Source organism: Aspergillus steynii (genome assembly GCF_002849105.1).
Source record: "Aspergillus steynii IBT 23096 chromosome Unknown P170scaffold_6, whole genome shotgun sequence".
In the NCBI taxonomy this organism is placed as follows: Eukaryota; Fungi; Ascomycota; class Eurotiomycetes; order Eurotiales; family Aspergillaceae; genus Aspergillus; species Aspergillus steynii.
Genome location: NW_020194403.1, coordinates 392,734 through 412,530, shown reverse-complemented (window position 1 = coordinate 412,530; position 19,797 = coordinate 392,734). Strand labels below are relative to the sequence as shown.

At 54.4% G+C, this 19,797-nt stretch overlaps 9 protein-coding genes across 9 annotated transcripts; 3 read left to right on the top strand and 6 right to left on the bottom strand.

Annotated features, from left to right (window-relative positions):
• Positions 1 to 216: 216 nt before the first annotated feature.
• P170DRAFT_511218 (NADAR family protein) lies at positions 217 to 971 on the top strand (the record flags this gene model as incomplete). Its single annotated transcript, XM_024854861.1, has 2 exons — positions 217 to 350; positions 441 to 971. The coding sequence occupies 2 exons, from the start codon at positions 217 to 219 to the stop codon at positions 832 to 834; spliced, it is 528 nt and encodes a 175-aa protein (XP_024701750.1). The 3' UTR covers positions 835 to 971.
• Position 972: 1 nt separating this feature from the next.
• Positions 973 to 5,441, bottom strand: P170DRAFT_511217 (uncharacterized protein; the record flags this gene model as incomplete). The annotated part of the gene is made up of 4 exons (XM_024854860.1): positions 2,223 to 5,441; positions 1,975 to 2,159; positions 1,469 to 1,677; positions 973 to 1,405 (listed from the first exon to the last, which is right to left on the bottom strand). Exons 1-4 carry the CDS (start codon positions 5,365 to 5,367, stop codon positions 973 to 975), a joined length of 3,972 nt encoding a protein of 1,323 aa, XP_024701749.1. The 5' UTR covers positions 5,368 to 5,441.
• Positions 5,442 to 5,781: 340 nt separating this feature from the next.
• On the bottom strand, positions 5,782 to 7,175 carry egl2 (putative endoglucanase; the record flags this gene model as incomplete). The annotated part of the gene is made up of 5 exons (XM_024844603.1): positions 5,782 to 6,524; positions 6,573 to 6,670; positions 6,725 to 6,789; positions 6,839 to 7,050; positions 7,100 to 7,175. 5 exons carry the CDS (start codon positions 7,173 to 7,175, stop codon positions 5,782 to 5,784), a joined length of 1,194 nt encoding a protein of 397 aa, XP_024701748.1.
• An 895-nt stretch (positions 7,176 to 8,070) lies between these two features.
• cbhB (putative 1,4-beta-D-glucan-cellobiohydrolyase) lies at positions 8,071 to 10,128 on the bottom strand. Its single transcript, XM_024849551.1, has one exon. The coding sequence runs from the start codon at positions 9,791 to 9,793 to the stop codon at positions 8,213 to 8,215; it is 1,581 nt and encodes a 526-aa protein (XP_024701747.1). The 5' UTR covers positions 9,794 to 10,128; the 3' UTR covers positions 8,071 to 8,212.
• Positions 10,129 to 10,647: 519 nt separating this feature from the next.
• On the top strand, positions 10,648 to 11,647 carry P170DRAFT_438238 (formyltetrahydrofolate deformylase). The gene has a single exon (XM_024849550.1). It carries the CDS (start codon positions 10,697 to 10,699, stop codon positions 11,546 to 11,548), a length of 852 nt encoding a protein of 283 aa, XP_024701746.1. The 5' UTR covers positions 10,648 to 10,696; the 3' UTR covers positions 11,549 to 11,647.
• A 63-nt stretch (positions 11,648 to 11,710) lies between these two features.
• P170DRAFT_362100 (ammonium transporter) lies at positions 11,711 to 13,195 on the bottom strand (the record flags this gene model as incomplete). Its single annotated transcript, XM_024844510.1, has 3 exons — positions 11,711 to 11,816; positions 11,896 to 12,731; positions 12,788 to 13,195. The coding sequence occupies 3 exons, from the start codon at positions 13,193 to 13,195 to the stop codon at positions 11,711 to 11,713; spliced, it is 1,350 nt and encodes a 449-aa protein (XP_024701745.1).
• A 378-nt stretch (positions 13,196 to 13,573) lies between these two features.
• Positions 13,574 to 14,596, bottom strand: P170DRAFT_438236 (uncharacterized protein). Its single transcript, XM_024849549.1, has one exon. The coding sequence runs from the start codon at positions 14,491 to 14,493 to the stop codon at positions 13,585 to 13,587; it is 909 nt and encodes a 302-aa protein (XP_024701744.1). The 5' UTR covers positions 14,494 to 14,596; the 3' UTR covers positions 13,574 to 13,584.
• A 1,069-nt stretch (positions 14,597 to 15,665) lies between these two features.
• On the bottom strand, positions 15,666 to 17,137 carry P170DRAFT_363723 (type III PLP-dependent enzyme; the record flags this gene model as incomplete). The annotated part of the gene is made up of 3 exons (XM_024844602.1): positions 15,666 to 16,468; positions 16,528 to 16,923; positions 16,972 to 17,137. The coding sequence occupies 3 exons, from the start codon at positions 17,135 to 17,137 to the stop codon at positions 15,666 to 15,668; spliced, it is 1,365 nt and encodes a 454-aa protein (XP_024701743.1).
• A 920-nt stretch (positions 17,138 to 18,057) lies between these two features.
• P170DRAFT_448330 (putative MFS transporter) lies at positions 18,058 to 19,556 on the top strand (the record flags this gene model as incomplete). The annotated part of the gene is made up of 4 exons (XM_024850957.1): positions 18,058 to 18,103; positions 18,163 to 18,830; positions 18,889 to 18,991; positions 19,075 to 19,556. The coding sequence occupies 4 exons, from the start codon at positions 18,058 to 18,060 to the stop codon at positions 19,554 to 19,556; spliced, it is 1,299 nt and encodes a 432-aa protein (XP_024701742.1).
• Positions 19,557 to 19,797: the final 241 nt, after the last annotated feature.

The window sequence follows — 19,797 nt, the reverse complement described above, 5'->3', positions numbered from 1 at the left end:
AACCTGGAAGTTTTCTTGCATATATTCAGGGTAAATAGGCCATACGGTTCTCAAAGTAAGAAAAAAAGACCTTTGATAGGGAGAAAGACAAGGCAACGTGCTCTTACAAGTGGAAGCCTAGATTATGAGTCATAGCACATTGCCTATTTAACTATAACCAAATACGAACCCTCGAACACTAAACATCTAGAAAAACATCTCTCCCCTCTAGAAAAGATGACCCCAGAAGACAACGAACCCGTCTACTTCTGGCGACTGGAAGACGACAACGCTTTTCTGGGCCAGTGGTATCCGTCTTCCTTTGAATGGAAGAATGGGAACGATACGTTCTACTACGCTAATGCTGAACAGTGGCGTAACCCCTTTTCTTAGTCTCCCCATGAGACATTCATATTCCTACCAGCCCTAGAGGAAAAACTAGGGCCACTAACAATGAAAAGATACATGATGCACCGCAAAGCCCTCCTCTTCGCCGGTCCCGACCACCCTCTGACCCGGCAGCTCGAGACCGGAGGGAAAGTGAACCCCCGCAAGCTGCGCAGCCTGGGTCGCCAGATCCCCGGGTTCGACGAGAATGTCTGGGAGGCGCAGAGGTACGCCATCGTGGCCGAGGGCACCTATCTCAAGTTCGCGCAGAACCCGGATCTTGCGACGCAGCTGCTCGCCACGGGCACAAGGGAGATCGTCGAGGCGAGTCCCCGCGATCGTATCTGGGGGGTGGGATTTGGGCGCGTGTCTGCGGGCCTGAGGCGCGAGGAATGGGGGTTGAATTTGCTGGGGCAGGCGTTGATGGAAGCTAGGGATAGGTTGAGGAGTGAGAAGGCAGAGGAGTAGGGGCTACTGGCGAGGACTGGCTGTTTGTTATTTGTGTCTCTAATGTTTAGTTTGAATTGTCTATTACCAGCATCCACTTTGGAATAACATTAGACACCGTTCCAAAGTAGAATAAGACTCTGACAGCCGTAACAAATACTACGGACCACTCATAAAAACCGCGCTTTTCCTCACCCTCTTTGCAAGATCCTCAACCCGGGTATCGATAGATCCTCGAGTAGAGTTGAAAGAGAGCATTCCGCCGTTTTCATCGCCAGTGTCCACTAATGGAATTCGAAGCAGAGTAGCGACACGCAGGGACTGTTCGCGAATCCACTCATACTGCCCAGGTTGGAGAAAGGTCGCCATAAGCTCACCGTCGTCCTCCAAGAAGAATGTCAACAAGCGACTCAGCGGGCTCATGATGTGCCACGGCCCTTGCGCGATAATATGGCTCCTATGCTCCTTCGGTGCCTGTGGGCTGTGGTTCCTCCTAGAGGCCAGTGTATGGTAGCTAGGGCGCAAGATCGCGGGATCAGCGAAGTCAGTAATCCTCAGTGCTCCGGCTTGGTTTCCCAGATAAAAAGGCACGCTGTGGCACACAGAGTCCACTAGTTCTTGGAGTGTGTGTGTTTATAGTTGACGAAATCCTCACCCCTCGCTAATGTTTCGTCCGCTGACAGAGCGACTCTGCATAGCTTCACTGGCGTTGCAGGCTACCATTGTCAGATCGGTGCTGCGCAAGAGCTTCTGAGGACCATGTTCGCTTGGCTTAACCAGACTCTGGGCTAAGAGATGATATCTGAAATTGCTCTTCACATACTGGAGGTCGGAGGACTGCGAGATGTGCAAGTCGTTCTGTAGCTACCCACAGGTTAGGTGTATTGACATTGATTGTTGCTTATATTCTTTTTTTTTTTACTAATGAGATCGTCTTGCTGTTCCCTACTAAATGGATACTTATATTCTATGTATCATACTACTCCGTAGACACTCGGGTGGCTCCTTCCTATTCCACACGCCTAGTCTTCTCTTTTTCTTTAAGAAGCTTTGCAATTCCTCTTCTCCATCCCACAACCTACATCGCTAACCGATCAGAAAACTCTGCTCCGAAGAGGATGGATTGCCCATGCATGTCCAGCAGATCCTTCGCGGCAGTACCATCGTGGAATATCCTTTTTGCACGCTCAAGGACGCTGCCGCCAACCGAGCCAGCCAATTCCCATGTGCCCGAATGATTCCTACTCGCGTCGGTGGAGGTTGGAGCAGCTCTTCCCACCGATCGATACTAGCAAGCTCGACGCTCGAATCTTCGCTCGAATCTTGCGCGTCCCCGTCACTCGATACTGACACGACATGTTGCTGATGATCAGCTAACGGAGACGCCACATTTTGCGTGCAATGTCAACGAGGACGCTGCAGGATAGGACTGTCCAGAGCTGCGAGAACATCCAAATCCCCGACCCAGCTCCCACCGTCGTATACTCGCACCTGTGCCTCCAGAACGTAAACGGTGGTGTCGCAGGCCCCGCGGTCCTTGCTCCGAATGGACTCGGAATACCCGGTGAAAGAGAGCTCCAGTTGAGTCTTGGGAAATTTATCCATTAATCGACCGTCAAATGCGGCGTGTCGGACTGAAAAGGGGTCGCATATGTTGGATGCACGAACCATCGGGCAGGCCGGGGGGACAAGTAGGACGACTCCCGGATGCCCAATGTTCCCGATGAGTCGTTTGATGAGGAAGTCTTTGGGCACAGTGTACGGATCGGAGAACAGCGACTCGGCCGCGTATATTGAATCACCACAGGAGACTGCCATAACGCTCTTGTAGCCTTCGGGGTCGTGGTTGTGCGACCCCGATTCGAAGTATACGATGCACGCAAAGGCGTGGGAGCGATTCAATTCCGGGGCCTTCCACTGCGTCCAGAATTCTTCACCCTCTTTTGGAAGCGCCAGTCTCTGCTTCAATTGTCCTCGGGAAAAATCCAGAAGACGAATGTTACTCAGAATGAATCCGCCGTCGTGTACACCCGCCGTTTCGAAAAGCGGTAGGATGTACGGACCCGGATCAGAGGTAATGTATTCGTCCTGCCAGATAAGCCCTGTATCATAAGGGAGATGGTCCTCTGGCGAGTTTTGAGAGTCAACTTGAGGCTCAGGACGTGGTATCCAATTGGCTTCATGAAGGGGCAGCATTAGGGAACGGAGGGACAGCTTCGCAGTAGGGATAGCTTGGTATATCTTTGCTGCAGCGCAAGCACCTCTGATGGCCTGGCTGTGTGGATGATCATACGGCAGGCTAACTTGGTTGAAGAGGGACAAGAGCCGTACGATACTGACTCGGTCGGTCTTCAAGGCAAGAGTTAGACTCATTGCCCGGGCGGCCTCGAGGTCCTTCCCAGGGGCTTTGGGATATTCTCCTGCAAAGTACAGCGCAGCGTATTCCGGGTCCCCACAGAGAGGATTATACAACGTCCCGGTCTCGCCAGACAAAGTGCTAGAATCGGCCATCCAAGGAGCTTCGTGAGCTGGATCTGGTTCTGCTTTCAACCAAGTAAACCCAGTTCCATATTCGGTCCGCGAGGTTGAAATTCTCTGGCTGGTCGGATCAAAAGTGTCATGGACTCCCAGCTGCGTTCGCCAGCTTATCCAAGCCTCTTCTATATTCCGTCGGCTGTCAATGTCAATGTCCTTATCAAGAGCAATCCACCTCCGTGGCTCGCAAAGGACGTTTCCAGCATAGTCTCGTTTGTTTGAGACAACAGCACTGGCCAGTCCACAAGTGTTGCGATGAGTCCTGAGATAGCCCGGAAACTCATCTGCGAGGGCGTACTTGATAATAAGTTGATTTGGAACCGCAAGTATCTTGCTTAGATCTCGAAACAGCTCGATCTGCTCTTCTAAATTGTTGGATATCAGAGAGATTACCCTCTCGTCTGTCAGACCGAATGCAGGCTGCGTCTCTTGGGGAGGTGGGCCAAGAAATTCAGATTGTCTGGTTCCGAGGGCCTGAAGCATTTCATATTGTGCTCTTTTGACACCCTCGGCACAATTGAATTCATAAGCAGTTCGTGCCAGAAGGATAGGCCACGTCGGGTTGTGTTCATCCAGTATTTCTTCCAATCGCAATAGTGCTGCGCGATCGTGGTCTGCTTGTTCTTTCAGACCATCGATCTCCTCTTTCAGCATTTTGCGTTTTTCAGTATAGATGGGCTCTGGCAACGGTTCAATTGTGTCTGTTTCATCGCCGGTGAGAACTTGCATTCTTCGTTTCATATCTTGCTTTGCCTTTTCCTGGGCATTCTTGACTTCATTATCCGTTTCTAGCTTCTCTTCGTCCTGCAAATGGGTGATCTTCTCAAAGCATGAATTCATGTCCTGCAAAAGCAGACCTTTTCCTCTGTTAAGAAACGACCACAACTCAGCCAGGATCTGTATGATTGGATCGGCTTTTCGGGGAGTGGAGTACCCCCAGCCAGCCAAAGCGCAGCCGAGGATGACCTGAAGGAGATCGGGCATGTGCAGCCGTTCCGCGCTTCTGCTGATAGTAGTTGTTAACTCCACAGGCTCGCCATAGAAGCGAAGATGTGCCAAAGGAAGTGACCAGCGAACGCCCTCGCCAGGACCAGGATTGGCTGCGTTAAGGCCAAGGGTTATGATGCCAGTGTGAGGCACAAGATTGTCTTTAAGATCGATCAGGTCTTGACCAAGACTGAGGACGTTCAGCGCCGGGTATAGATGCCAGGACGCGAGGCCCAGAAGTACGGCTCCATCGTGGCCTGTCTGCGGCATTCCCTTAACCAGGCTGTTCACTGTTGTCAATGCCAGGGTCCACGCATCCATGACGTTCTCATAGGTACCCCTCACACTACTAACATCGATGTCCAGATTCTTGACAACGAGCATCAACTGAGTCTGCTGATGAGCTCTGGCTTCGTCTGCGCGATTCAGCCAAGCCCGAGCACTAGCGTCCCAGTGCGCCAGATCTTTTCGTGTGATTTCTTGCTGCGAGGCCAGCAGAGAAGCCCAGTGTCGGGGCTCCAACGACTCGCACCCTTCCTTGATAATTTGCTTTCGCTTTTCGACAATCTCAACCCATATGGACGTGGCCTCGTCCGACTTCCACATGCGGGCCAGCATGCACGCCAACATATGCACGGGGATGGCGCCGGAGCCAGACGTTGCGGCCGCCCAGATCGACGTGCCATCAGCACCGATCATATTCTCGAATAATCCATCATCTTTCGAACCCTTGGGATTGATCCCCGGCGCCTCGGAAATCTCAGATACCCGTTTTCCGTACGCGCGGATTAATTCGGGGGTCGGAGGAATCACACCCTCGAATAGAGCACCTAGTCGTCGTGCAATGCGATGGTATAAGCCCTCTTCTGCGTCTTCTTTGCGACGCGCGGATAGTGCATTCCCGAGCCCCGTGAACTCCTGTGGCGGTTCCATTTTGAACAGCGAGAAGTCGAAATTCAGGTTCGCTAGTGCCAGCACATTCTCGTTCGATAGGCTGGCTAGAGCCCCTTGGATTTTGCCGATGACACTCATCCTGGGGACAAAACTGGTGGCCGGGATTTTCGCTGATAGTCCGGCTGAAGATGTCGGTGTCAACGATCGAGAATATATTGATCCTCCTGACACGACGTAGGTGAGAACGTGTCAGCCTGAAGTAGTCGTGGGTGTGGCTGTACCTGAGGGTCAGGGCGCTTAGCTGAAGCATGGAAAAAGCAATATGGCCAGCGGGAACTGCGATAGGTTGGCCGGGAACGCAAGGCTGGCAAGGCACATCATGTTAGTCGTCTTTGGAATGTGACGGTTCTAACTCCATTCCATTTATACTTCAAGTTATCCCGACTCAGCTTCTAATAACAATTATTTCTAACTAAGCAGTTCGCAGAGTGTATTTTTGAGCATAGACCAAATATTGCATTGAAACAGCTATCAACGTCGCATACTAACCCACTACAAACACTGCGAATACCAATCATTCACCTTCTGGCAGCTATACGGACTCACACAGACCGTCGGCCCACTCCAATTATTCCCTCCACACTGCTCATACTGCTTCGCCACAGCCGTCGACGTCGCGGTCGTTGCGGTCGTCGTCCTCGTACTCGTCGCAGTCGCAGTCGTAGTCCTCGTGGCCGTCGTCGTCGTCCCACTCCCCCCATCCCCACCCACAAAGAACGGCTTCAACAGGCTCAAATAATTCGTATACCCCGTCCCACCACTCGGCTCCATATTAAAGATATAATCCCCCCACCACGGTCCCGCCGCCCACCACGCCGCGCCGAGCCACACATCCGAGTTCTGGCCCAGATAGCTTAACATGCCCTGCACGGCGGTCTGGCAGACGCTGTTCGCCCCGCCGGCGAATTCGCCGAGGAAGCCCTTCTTGTTGTTCTCCTTGAGCCAGGCGGTGGCGGCGGCGACGCGCTCTTGGCCGATGGACGAGCTGACGCAGGTAGAGGAGGTTCCGGACCCGTCGGAGTCCAGGTATTGGTGCATTTCGTAGATTAGTTTGTCGTTGGGGTCGGTGAGGGCCTTCAGGTTGTCGTTTACGGTTACCCAGGTCCATGCGCCGGACCACGAGTTGCCTTCGATCATTATGTATTGGCTTGTTGCGCCGGTGGCGCGGATGGCGTTGATCGCGGCTTGGTTGAGGTTGAGGACGTGCGTTTGGTCCATTGTGTGGTATTCGTTGTCTGGATTGTCAGTTGGGGTGGGTTATGCGAAGGGGAGGGAGAGCGTACTGGTGTCGAAGATGACTTTGTCGTTGTTGACGAATTCCTTCGCCAGGGTTGTCCAGAAGGCGGCGAAGTCGGAGGTCGAGGAGATGACGTTTCCGTAGCTGGGAGGGAGGTAAGTTCGGCTATAACTGAGGGTTAGAGGGATAGAGACGTACTATCTCCCGAAGTTATGAGGGTCGATGATCGCGTAGTCCCCAAGGTCTGTGATTCCTTTGACAGTCTGCATCGTGTCAGTATCTTCGTGCCTCCCACGTAGATGGCTAACGGACAGCTTTCAAATCACTGAGATACTTCGCGTCCGGGGTCCCGGTCAACTTCTCCGGAATCAACCTCTCCATCATAAACGCTACACGGAAGATATTCATGCCCGCATCGTGCAGTGTCTTGATGGTGGACAGATCCGGCCAGATGTAATGGGTTCCCAGATCGCCGGGAATAGTGTTCTGGCCGAATTCTGCGCCGGCTTCATTTGTTCCAAACCCTGTGGTCTATTAGAAAATTTCCTGAAATGCTCGAGGACCAAGACTCACAAACAAAACCAGAATCGCGTTTATTCGGCGCCGCAAAGACAAGCGGGAGAACAGCAAGGAGGGAAATGAACTTCATTGTGAAGACCGCGTCAAACACCAGACTGATCGATCGGAATGCAATATCACTTTCAAACGAGATAAACCCACGCTTTTATACACAAAAACCTATACTCCCAAACCCCAACTCTAAACGAAGCCTCTCCCAACCCCAAAAAGCATCTACAACGGCCCCTCGGACCGCAACCCGACTCACCAAACCCAAACAGCTCCATAACCCAAAACAGCACGGAGACCAATTCGTCACGGCAGTTCATTTTCATTCAAGTTACGGCAGTGAGAGACAACGACCGCATGGCATGACATACCGCAGACTAGACACGCGGGGACAGTGACGCACGGACAGCGTTGATCCGGGGGTTTCCGGATCGGCAAAGGAGCTGGTCCCTGAGAGACTCGTGGAGAATGGCATTAATGCCTGGAGGTGTAGAGAACAGGGGTATAGTTAGGCTATTGTGTGGTGACCAAGACAGGAAGAAATGCGCGCACCTGTGGCGGTGTTAGTCGGAGAACAATCCGTCCAATCGCTAAGCGTCACGAGAAACGGTCTGGACTCGACTGCTCTGTCAGTGTCACAAGGGGCTCAGAGTTAGATCATGCCATGCAGATTTAGTCTGAGTGTCAGCAGCGGTGGTCAGCACTAGGGGAGTGAGAAGCGCTAGGCGGTGATTCTGCAGGGATGCGCCAATGAGGGGGGGCTGTTTGGTCCGGGGAAGAGGGGGCGGGGGATGATTAGACTAGTGATGGGCAGAGATGCTAGTTGAGTTGAGCTTGGGGTTTGCGTCTGACGAGTGGGAATTGCTGGTTTATTAATTATAAAAGCTAAGGTCTAGTCACGGGGTGTTTAATATGGACTACAGGTCTTGGGGCTAAGTTCGTGGAGAGATGGCACAAGATTGATTTGAAACAGACTCCATTGATTGACTACCTAGGAAATTGAAAAAAAAAAAGGCCAAGCGAACTGTTCATTCTTGCCACTTCTGCCTAGTCCCTACCCCTGCATGGTCTGCTCCGTCTGGCCGTGCTTTCCCATCACCCACCCCTCGGGCCTGTTTCTTACAGACACTGAGAGTACCACTCGTTCACCTTGGTGCAGGTGTACCCGCTCACACACTTGGTTGGTCCAGTCCAGGAGGCGCCGCCGCACTGCTCGTACTGCTTGGCCACGCCGGTCTGGGTGCCTCCGCTGCTGGTGGTCGTGGTGGTGGCCCGCGAGGTGGTGGTTGTGGTGCCGGTGCCCGGGTTGGAGCCGCTGTTGAAGGTCGAACCGATGGGACCGACCTTGATGTTCGAGTAGACGACGTACGCGTCGGGGTGGTTGGCCTCGACGTCGCCGGGGTCTCCGGACGAGATGTCGCAAGTGCCGCGGGCCACGCCGGGGGTCGTCGAGGGCTTGTCGGTGGGGTAGTTGCTGTCCAGCCAGAGCATGTTGGCGTGGTGGTCGTCCCACAGACTCAGCACGAGGACCATGCCCTCCGCCAAACCGGCACTCATGCCTTCCAAGCCGCCGTGCTGCTCGAACGAGGGCTCGTCGCCGAAGAGAGACTTCTGGGCAGAGCAGTACGAGGTCGTGATCGAGTTGCCGGTCACGCCGGACCAGGTGGACTGCGAGTTGGGGATCACCTTGCCGTTCTGCACGTAGAAGCGGCGGATCTCGGAGAGCGTGCCGGACGCGGCGTTGTTGTTGGTCAGGAACTGCGTCACCACGGTCACCTTGCTCTTGGTGTCCACGGTCATTCCGGGCCCGTAGAAGGTCTTGTTGCCCTGCCGGAACGAGTTGAAGTCGCATCCGTCGGGATCGCAGGTGCCGCCGTACCGGTCGGCGCTGTAAGTGCCGCCGCAACTGTCGCCCGTGCACATGGTCTGCAAAGGGTCATCGCAGGGATGGGGGGTGAAGGCCGTCGAGATGCTGTTTGCTTCCCAAAGATCCATCTCCGCGCAGCAGGACCCGCGGTTACCGGTTCCCGAGTTGGGGTCGCTGTCCGAGCCTTTCCAGCCCTCGACGTTCGCTTGACCGTTGATGAACTTGAGATCGCGAGGACATTGCGAATCGCAGTATCCGGTTCCGTACTTGGCACCGGCCTCGTTGGTGGGGTATCTGGACTTGCCACCGTCGGCGTCCATGTTGACGAGGTAGACGGCGCCGTTCAGACCGCAGGGAAGAGCGGAGACGTCCACGTCGAAGGTGATCTCCTGGTTGAGGAGCTTGAGCGTCTCGTACGTGTTGTCGTCCTTCATGAGGTAGAGACGCGAGCCGACGTTCTTCTGCTGGCTCTGGGTGACGAAGTTCAGACGCAGCGAGTCGCCGCTGGTGGTCACACCGTAAGTCTGCTGGTAGTTGGCACCGTCGACGGCGCACTTGGTGGCACAGTCGGCATTGGTCGAGCAGATGGACGTGTCCCACTTGTTGCCGGTGTAGCAGTTGGTATAGCCGTCAACGGTGTGCACCCATCGCCAATTGGCGTCGATGACGACCTTGCCGTTGTTGGTGGTGCAGCTGCCACTGCTGGTGCAGGTCTGCCAGGTCAGAGAAGGATGGGTTTCTGTCTGCTGAGTACCAACCTTCTGGGCCTGGACGGATCCCAGAATGGAGCTCAGCAGCAGCGCAGCCTTGTAGAATTGGAAGGAGAATGCCATTGTGAATGACGATTGAGCGTGGTTGAGGAATTGGAAAACCGACATGACCGGGAGATGAGGGCTTTTATAACTTTGCGTCCAGCACTATCTTGTCAACATCGTGAAAAAAAAACCTCATCTCCAGAGCTCGTCGACGGCATCGCGGTCCGCATGCCGCTGCGATAGCTGTGCAGATTCACCACGGGGACATGTCCCGTATTGGCAGGATAGTCACTACCATGAGCCAGAGCCGAGTATATTGAGTCCCAAGATAGCCAGACCTTCACGCCGTATCGCAATAGGCAGCTGGCCGGCTAAATGCACGTAATGTTTCTGCAAGCGACGCTGACATCGTGGGGAAGGCAGCCAAACCACGCGCTGGGCAGTGCCGACAACGTGATACCGGGGTGACCTCGCTTGGGAAATACTCCCTGCAGCTGCATGTTCACGATCGAAAACCGGGGCGAACCCCTGCTGACTCGGCTATTCTCGTAAGCCCAATCTAATAGATTGCTGTGGCGCCCCGGATGCCCGGATTAGGCAACAGAACAATGAGGGGAAGTGGCACGACGGCGTTGGCTGATGCTGTGCCACCAGGGTTCAGGGACTGTTCTACGTGTCCAGGACCGGCAAGTCAACTGCCTGCATGATCATGAGCATAAGCATGATCCATGATCCATGATCCATGACGCTGCGGCCGAAATGCCAACGGAGGAAAGTAAACCCGTGCAGAACGAAACCCTAGATAAGATACCCTAATCTAATCAATCAGCCCCGCCTTAGTCAGCGCCGCATTCGGCGGGGTTTTTCGCGACAAATTATTTGCCTCATCTTCGGCCTCTTTCCTCTCCTCCGTCTTCTCTCATCTACAGCCACCCCCGCTCCAATTCAACACCTGCGTCGGGATTCAACATCTACTCCAAAATGTCCAGCTTCATCCTCACCCTCTCCTGCCCCGATCGGCCGGGCATCGTCCACGCCGTGACCGCCTACCTGGTCGAGAACAACCTCAACATCGTTGACTCATCGCAATTCGGCGACCCCTCCTCCCAGCGATTCTTCATGCGCGTCCACTTCGCCGCCGAGTCCGCCGACAAGACCGTCGATGAGCTGCGCACCGCTTTCTCCGCCACCGCCGCGTCCCTGTCCATGGACTTCCAGCTCGTGCCGGCCTCCCAGAAGGCCCGCGTGCTGATCATGGTCTCCAAGATCGGCCACTGCCTCAACGACCTGCTCTTCCGCCAATCCACCGGCCAGCTGGCCATCGAGATCCCCCTCATCGTCTCCAACCACCCCGAGTTCGCCGCCCTCGCCGCCACCTACAACATCCCCTTCGTCCACCTCCCCGTCACCGCCGACACCAAGCCCCAGCAGGAGGCCCAGATCCTGGACCTCATCCGCCAGCACAACATCGACCTCGTCGTCCTCGCCCGCTACATGCAGGTCCTCTCCCCGACCCTCTGCGAAGCTATGTCCGGCCGCATCATCAACATCCACCACTCCTTCCTGCCCTCCTTCAAGGGCGCCAAGCCCTACCACCAGGCCTTCGACCGCGGCGTCAAGATCATCGGCGCCACCGCCCACTTCGTCACCAGCGATCTGGACGAGGGTCCCATCATCGAGCAGAACGTCGTGCGCGTCAACCACGCCATGAGCCCGAAGGAGCTGACCCATGCCGGCTCTAACGTCGAGAGCAACGTCCTGGCCACCGCCGTCAAGTACGTCACTGAGCGTCGCGTGGTGCTGAACGGCCACAAGACCGTGGTGTTCAATTAGAATGGAGGGTATTGAGTTGCATTGCATTGCGTTGGAAGTTTAGTTGCTTCGCCACATGTATATATATTTCTTTCGATATAGATTGTCTGTCTGACCTGTCCCGGGTTCGGACGGGGAAACAACCAAAAGTCTTACCGTTGGAGTCGCGCCAATCCCTAGGTCCTAGATCTGGAGTGGTTTGAAGGGATGGTAATCCTCTTCTCCGGCCCACTGCGCTGCATGAAGCGACTCGTCCATCTGCGAGGCGTCCATGCCGGCAATCACCTCCCTAGACATCACATTAGCACCATCACCACCACCACCACATCTACTACGCGAGAAACCGGAAAAAAAAGTGGAAAACTCACTCATCCGTAGCCAAAACCTCCCACCCCGGCACACAATCCACAAGCGCATACAGCACATAACTCCCTCCAAAGCTCCACACGAACCCAATCAGCGCCTCGACCACCTGCACCCCCAACTGTCTCCAATTCCCATCAAAGACACAGCCGCCCGCGATGACAGTGACGCCATCATACGCCGCGACCTCGCGCTGCGCAAACAACCCCGTCACAATCGTCCCCACGAACCCACCCAGACAGTGCGTCGCAAACGTATCCCCATTATCCACCCATCGCCACCGCGCGGCCATCTTCGTGAACTTGATCCGCAGCGCCTGTCGGCCCAGGACCGCGCCGAGAACCCCGAACCCCACCGCCGTGTTCATATCGATGAACCCCGCGCTCGGCGTGATGAGTACTAGACCCGCGATCGCGCCGAGGAATGTGCTGTCGAGACTCCACTTCCCGGTCTCCCAGTAGGTTAGACTCGCCCAGGTGAGGGCGCCCGAGGCAGCGCAGAGGTTCGTGACGCAGGCGGCCATGACACTTTTGAAGTTCAGTGCCAGTGTAGTCCCCGCGTCGAAGACCAGCCAGGCGTTCCAGATGATGATCAGCGCGAGGAGCTGGCAGAGGGAGTTGTGCGGTTTGTGGAGGACGAGGTGCTGCGGGGTGCGGGAGGCTGAGCGTCGAGATCGGAAGAGAGGGTAGGATAGGTACACGCTCATTGCTGTCGCTGTGGCGCCGCTGCAGATGTGCACGGGGGTTCCGCCGGCGAAGTCGAGGGTGCCGAGCGTGGCGAGGAAGCCGGTCTCGGACCAGACCATGTGGGCGAGGGGGGCGTAGATGAATGTGCACCAGAGCTGGGATGACTGGTTAGCTTTTGAGTGAGGGGGTGAGGAAAAGAGGAAAGACGGACGAAGATGAACGGGATCAAAGGGAGGAGGCGCCCTCGTTCGCAGGCGCCTCCGATGGCGATGGCGCAGACCGTCGCGCAGAAGATCAGCTGGAACTCGGAGAACAGGATCTCGGGGATCGAGCCGACTGGGTTTGACAGCACGCCGATGTGAAAGATCTTGCTGAATCCGCCAAATACACTGTTGGCGTCGCCGTAGGCCAGCGAGTATCCGATCATCCACCATTGGATGGAGCACACGGCGACTGCTAATAGGCCGGGATAGAAGGATGACAGGCTGTTGAAGCGCGTCGAGTAGCCGGAATACGCCAGGCCGACCGCAGGGATGATGAGCCAGCAGAAGACGCTGCAGACGAGGATGAAGAGGGTGTCGGTTTTGGAGCACGCGTCCCAGGCGGCTTGAACGGACATTGTGGTGGTGATGGTTGATGGGTTGGTGGATGTACGGGGGAGATGGGATTAAGAATGACGATGGGTGGGGAGCTGAGGAGAGCTGAAAGAGCTGAAAGAGCTACCATGATAAGGATGCATTAAGGACATAATGGATTGCATTCGAGATGAGAGACAAGATGGAGGAAGAGAGTTGATTGGGCGTGGAAGATGTTATCGCGAGGATCGGCGGCGCTTCATATCAACCTGCAGATCGCCCAATCAGCCGTGCAGTGGAGGTTACATTCATTTTACAGCCTTAGTGGCTACCTGGAGATTAATGATCTTAATCAAATAATTACACTCAATAGGAAAAGCGACGAAAAGAAAACACTTCTATTGCCAAAACAAAACAGCCAACACAAGAATACTCACATCACCCACTTCTCAAACGACTCATAATCCCTCACCGGAGTCACAGGCGACTCCTGCTGATCCTCCTCCTCCGTGTCCTCCTCCGTGTCCTCTTCCTTCTCCGGAATCTCAACCCCAGCCAAGATAGAAAGCTCCTGCTCCCGGAGGACCTTAAGCCGTAGCTTGGCCAAAGACCTCGGCCAGCCACGATTCTGCGACCCCTTGACCTCATTCCAATACCCCAGGTATGGATTCTCCTCATTCCCATCCTTGTCAACCGTCCTCCCGATCTGATACAGCGATGACTGCGACACATACTTGCCTAGCAGGATCAGCCAGACCTCCCACGCCGCGTTGTTCAGTTGCAGCTCCTGGTCGCGACAATACAGTAGCATCGCCGCCTCACACGCTTTGACAGGGACGGGGATTCTCACCGGATACGTGTCCATTGGGTAGCGGCCGAAGAGGTCCTCGTCGGCCGGCGCGTCAGGGAGGCGGTCGTCCGTGATGGTCATGAAGTAGGGGTCGTTGCAGTCGCTGATGTAGAAGGGGAGGGAGGGGAAGGACGGCAGCATGTCGGATTTCTGGAAGATGCAGAGCTTGCCGGGGTTGGTGGTACCGGCTTCTTCGTCGTCCCAGAGGTGGAAGTGTGCGGTGGCCAGGGGGAAGTGTGTCGAGTAGCGTCGACATCCGCGGCTGTCGTCGCAGCGTGGGAAGCCTGCTGCGATCAGGGTCGTGATGGCGACGTCGATCTTGTCGTCTGGGACCACGAATTGGAGGCACCGTGGGAAGATGAACGCGCCCATGATCCCGAGCATGGCGTCGCCGACGAGGACATTGGGGATGTAGTTGTTGTCGAGGATCTCGCCGATGATGGGGACGATGGACTTGGGGGTGTGATTGCGGTTGAAGATGAGGCGCTCCATTTTGTAGATCTCGGGGAGTTTGCGAAGGGATATGGTGATGTTGGTGATGCTGATCTTAGATGGATATATTTTGAGATCTGTCTATATATACATGTCTGATAACAAAGGAAACATGCAGTGTTCATGGTATTGTTCAGCAAGACAACGGTTTCTTTGGTTGAAATCGGCCGTATATGTTCAACACATCTGTTCGATGGGAGATTCCCAATATTTGCTGTTGTCTTCTAGCGGCATTGTACAAAACTTGAAAAGGCAGATTTGTGTCTCAAGGAGGCCTACAATAATTTCAGCAAGGCAGTTACTAGTTAGCAACTCCCAACTGACAAAAGAACAAAGACGTAAAAACAAAGCCCTTGTACCACAAAGTCAACCCAGCCGGGAAGACAAAGGAAACAGGGAAATCCCTGCACTGGCCCGATAGGAAGAGCTTGAACATATCCATATGCAAAGTGGAACTATTCCAATAAAGCTGCTTGCGTCTGACATTGAAACTGGTAATCAAAGGCAATCTGAAGCCATGCAACAAACAATCATGTCCAAGCACAGCATGTTACCTGTCACATCTGAACACCACCAACACCTAGCTAGATTCAATAGGGAGTAGACGAGATCATCTATTTACTCCCACTGGAAACAGTATAAACTAGATAGATCGCCACCCTTATCTATCCCCGTCCCCCCAGACCCCACGCAACGCAACGCGCCCTGTCGATCACTGATAAGACGCTCGACTGCCGATTCAGGCCCAATCAAGCCGCACAATCCCATGACCTGGGGGAGTTTGATAAAATCTCAGCCCTAGGGATTTTACATCCGATAAGTTTATTCAGACGTCGGGGCTTTTTCTTGGTTCGATTGTGTTCGTGGGGGATGGTGGAGACATGCGTATGAACTATTGCCACGGATCCAGGCATCAGGTTAAGGCAGTAAGGCAGCATATTTCCTTTTCTGGCTAGTATTCCTCATCTTCAGGCAGACGTTCTTGTGGCGAAAGGAATGTCCGGCGTGTTTTTATCTTGGAAAAATCAGTCTACAGGAGTTATTTCTTCCAAACAATTAGGTATCATTAATATTCTAATTCCCACGCTACAAACATACTTGCAATAAAAACACGAGATCCGACACCATCCTACAGCAAACGACTGACACTCAATCCCCCCAAAACCCCCCTGTCAACAACTCGCCTGATATCGCCCTTGTTCCAGGGGCGATGCAATCCTAATCATCTCGGGCTGCTGACGAACATGGAAAGCCCTCGGAATACCCGTCTTCATGGAGCCATTCTCGGACTCGCTGTCGATGTAAATAACATCATGGTCGCTCGGGAATCCGTTGAATTTGGTGGCTGTTGCGGTGGTGTATGCTGTTCGATTCATTAACCTTCCACTCATGGAAAACACAGCGCGAAATGGGAGAAATGACTTACCACCCATATTCTTATACTTCAGCCAATCCCCCACTTTGACTTCCGATTCTAACGCCGTGTCCTTGACAATGCAATCCATGCTATCGCATGTCGGTCCCCAGACGGAATACCTATGCTCTCCTTGTTGTCGCTTTACACTTTCTCCGTACGAATGAGGGTACGGCGAGACTAGACTCGGATGCATGATTTCTTTCTCCATAATCACATTCATGAAGCTCCCATACACCCCGTCATTCTGGTACAGCATGTCGGGTCCAGTTTTGCGGGGATCGCCGATCTGTCGGCGTCGTGATATCACCTTGCAGGCGAGGGTGTATGCGTTGCGTGCGTAGTAGCGGCCCGGCTCAGCGATGATTCGGACGTTGGATGGGATTTCTTCACAGAGGCTCCTGTGCACGGCGGATGCGATTCGCTCGAAATTGCTGTCTTGGAATCCGCCGCCGATGTCGAGAAGGTTCATTTGGAATCCGAGGTTCTCAGCTTGACGGAAGACGGTCTTTGCATTTTGGATGGCTTTGATGAAGGCGGAGGCGTTGATTGCGCCAGTTCCTGTTTATTGTTTAACATTCGCTATCGTTTGGAATGAAAAGCGGAGGGAGAAGACATACCGACATGGAAGCTAACGCCCGTGACAATTAAGTTTAGCTCCCTGGCGCGGAGCAACAACAAAGGAGTGGACTCTGTCGATGCCCCGAACTTCTCTCCAAAATCGATCAGCGCATCACTATCGCTAGCGAAAATCCGGAGAACAAGTTCCGCGTCTGGGTGATACGCCTTGATTGTGTCCAACTCGTCGAGATTATCGAATGTGGTATGCATCACTCCCACCCGGCGAGCGAACACGAGCGACGACACCGTTTTGCAAGGATTGGCAAACACGATGCGCGAAGGGTCAACCCCAAGGCTCAGCACAGCCCGGAGTTCTTCGATGGAGGCACAGTCGAAGCCGGTGCCCAGTTCGGCGAGGAGTTTGAGTAAGGTTGGGTCGGTATTGCATTTCACCGCTAAAACAATCAGAAGGTATCCAATAGTGGTGTGCAATCTGTGCTTACCGTAGAAAGGGTGGACATTAGGAAAGGCCGCCTTCCACCGGCGATGCTGGCGGGCGATTTGGCCGAGGTCCGCCACGAAAAAGGGTTCTTCATCGGTGATGGATCGCCCGTGTTTGTTCAGACCCGAGAGCCTGTTCTGAATAGCCAAGTCAACTAGATGGGCCATGGTGTATTTCTGTTTGAATTGGCCGTGCTTACCTTGGACGGAGGCGTTCTCCGGGGCGGTTTTATACCGCAATCCAAATTGCGCATTACACATCATCCTTGAGTTGACCGAAAAATATAGAGCATATAACCTCCGCTTATGCGACGCGGGCAGAATTGCGCCAAAGACAGGTTCGTGGGCTTGAATGCGCTGCGTGATTTTTTCGGTGTCCTGAGGCCAGTGAGGATGGCGAGCGCGGATGCGATCCAGCTGGATCTCGGTCGTCAGCGACTCATGCGCTGCGGCATTAACCAATTATTGGCGGAGCAGCAGGACGACACGCCTTTCTGACTGGATAACATCTTCGGACTGGCGGGTTGCGTAAGACGAGCTACATTTCTGGGCTGATCTGCGCCTGACCCATGCAAGGGATGATCGGCAAGGCTAGCCGGCCACTAAAGGCGCTAAGTCGTAGCTAAGACCAGGCAATGCACACATTCCAGCCAGCCGCAGAGTACGTGCGAAACCCCCTTCCTGGGAGCCTAGACTGCGATGTCTCGGAGCTACATGCGACATGTTCGGATTCATTACCTCTGCACGGGGCTGTTTGAGAATATTTCTCGCCCGGGTCGTATTTCCCTCATACTCTCTGGTTTCTAAACACCGCACGCCCAACATGGTTCTTGGTTCGAAGATCCTCTCAATCTTGAGACCCTCGCGGCCCTCATGGCTCTCGTCCATGCGATCGTCTCGCTGGTTCATCGTCGCTGTGATCTCGACTGCGTACCTGACGGTATGTCGCAGTCTAGCCTTCCGATGGCTGGTTTGGTGCTAACGCAAAGCGGAAAATCTCAGACTTTGTTTCTGTATGGCATGGTGTGCTGTTCTCCTCCTGTTCTGGAATCCCCTTCATGGCTGAACGGTACCAGATTGTTCCCATCATGCCCTCCGCACTCGTTGCGCGGGCTGGTGTGTCACCAGACCACCGTATGTGCTGCAATTGCGATCATGCCCAGACGTTCGCTGACACGCGTTTCGACCTGCAGAGGCTTTCTGGACGAGTATCTTGTTGATTTGTGAGACTGCAACGGCCTTTGCGGCCTGCCCGATCTTCGGGCTTTGGGTAGACTCGTCGGTTGGTCGCAAAATCCCGTTCCTGGTAGGTCTCATCTTACTTGCCGCTGCAATGGCTTTCTTTACCGCAGCGCGATCTACGACGATGTACGTTGTCGGGAGAATTCTACAAGGTCTCGCATCCGCCATGGTGGACGTTGCAGGGCTTGCGCTGCTGCGAGATGCCATGGGTAGCGATCGTCTGGGAGAAGCCGTGGGGTACGTCGGTACCGGCCAGATGGTCGGACTCCTGGCAGGTCCTCCCTTAGGGGGCCTCGTGAATCGCGCCGGAGGATATTATGCGGTTTGTATCCTGGGGTTTGCGATAGTCATCGTGGACGCCGTGATGCGCTTAGCAGTGTCAGAGAAGAATGGTCGGGACCAAAGTTCCATCCAACTGGACGAAGGCGCCCTTGCAGCTGGGGCCGAGGGAAGTCACAGGAAAACTCCCGCGGCGGTGAGCACTGCAGCCGCCGAATCGAGCCCCCAGGAGGCGAAAGCCGTGTCTTTTGCGGGGTTGAAATTGCTAAAACAGCCACGCGTGGTCATCACGCTCTGGGCGCTCACTATCGATGGGCTAATAATCGGGGCTTTCGATGCGGTGTGTTCTGTTCATCCGGTTCCCTAACGTTCTTCCCTCCAGCTTACGTGACCTGAAGACTCTGCCTACCTATGTGGAGATGTTGTTTGGATGGGATGCCTTTGCGGCAGGTTTGCTCTTCCTGGCAATGGCAGGGCCGGCACTATTGGAGCCTTGGTTTGGTTAGTCCTATTTTGATAGAATGAGGCGCTTGTATCGAACGTCCTCGATGTCCTGGAGAACGCAGCGCTAATGTATTCTGCAGGACGACTGTGCGACCGTTTCGGGGTTCGCATCATGACAGTGCTGGGGTTCGCAATGTATACCCCGCCGCTGGTGTGTTTGCAATTCGTCAGCCAGGACAGCATGTCGCACAAGATCCTGCTAGCCGTCCTCATGGCATTGTGTGGTCTTGCGCCTTCGGTAGCTCAACCTGCCCTGTATGTGGAGTCGCAGATTGTGCTGGAAGAAATGGAGGCGCACAGCCCTGGCCTCTTCGGAGAGCAAGGGGCAGTCTCACAGGCATTTGCGCTGCAGACGATGGCCAATTACGCGGGTCTCTCTGTGGGGCCCATTGTCGGGGAGAAAATTCTGAGTAGACACGGGTGGAAGTCAATGGCGTGGACATTGGGGGGATTGGCTGGAGTGACAATCCTGCCCATGTTCCTTCTCAGCAATGAAAGTTTCGCTGAGCAGACACCGCAAGGGGAGGCACGGGGTGACGGGGACCAGGCTGGCGAGAGTTAGCTGGCCAGCGAGAAACCATAATTACCACAGATTCGATTTTTGCAGGGTTAGTAAACTCAACTGAGTTCGATAGTGTTGAAAAAGGCGTCGGCCTTGCATTGACCGACGCGTGCCGAGATCCCGCTTACAAGAGCGTATTCATCCTCATCGACGCCCCCGCGGCATTCCAGTGGACGATCGTACTGTAACGGTCCAGACACAGAAAGTACACATGAAGAGATAAATATCCCGCTGTCGGCGC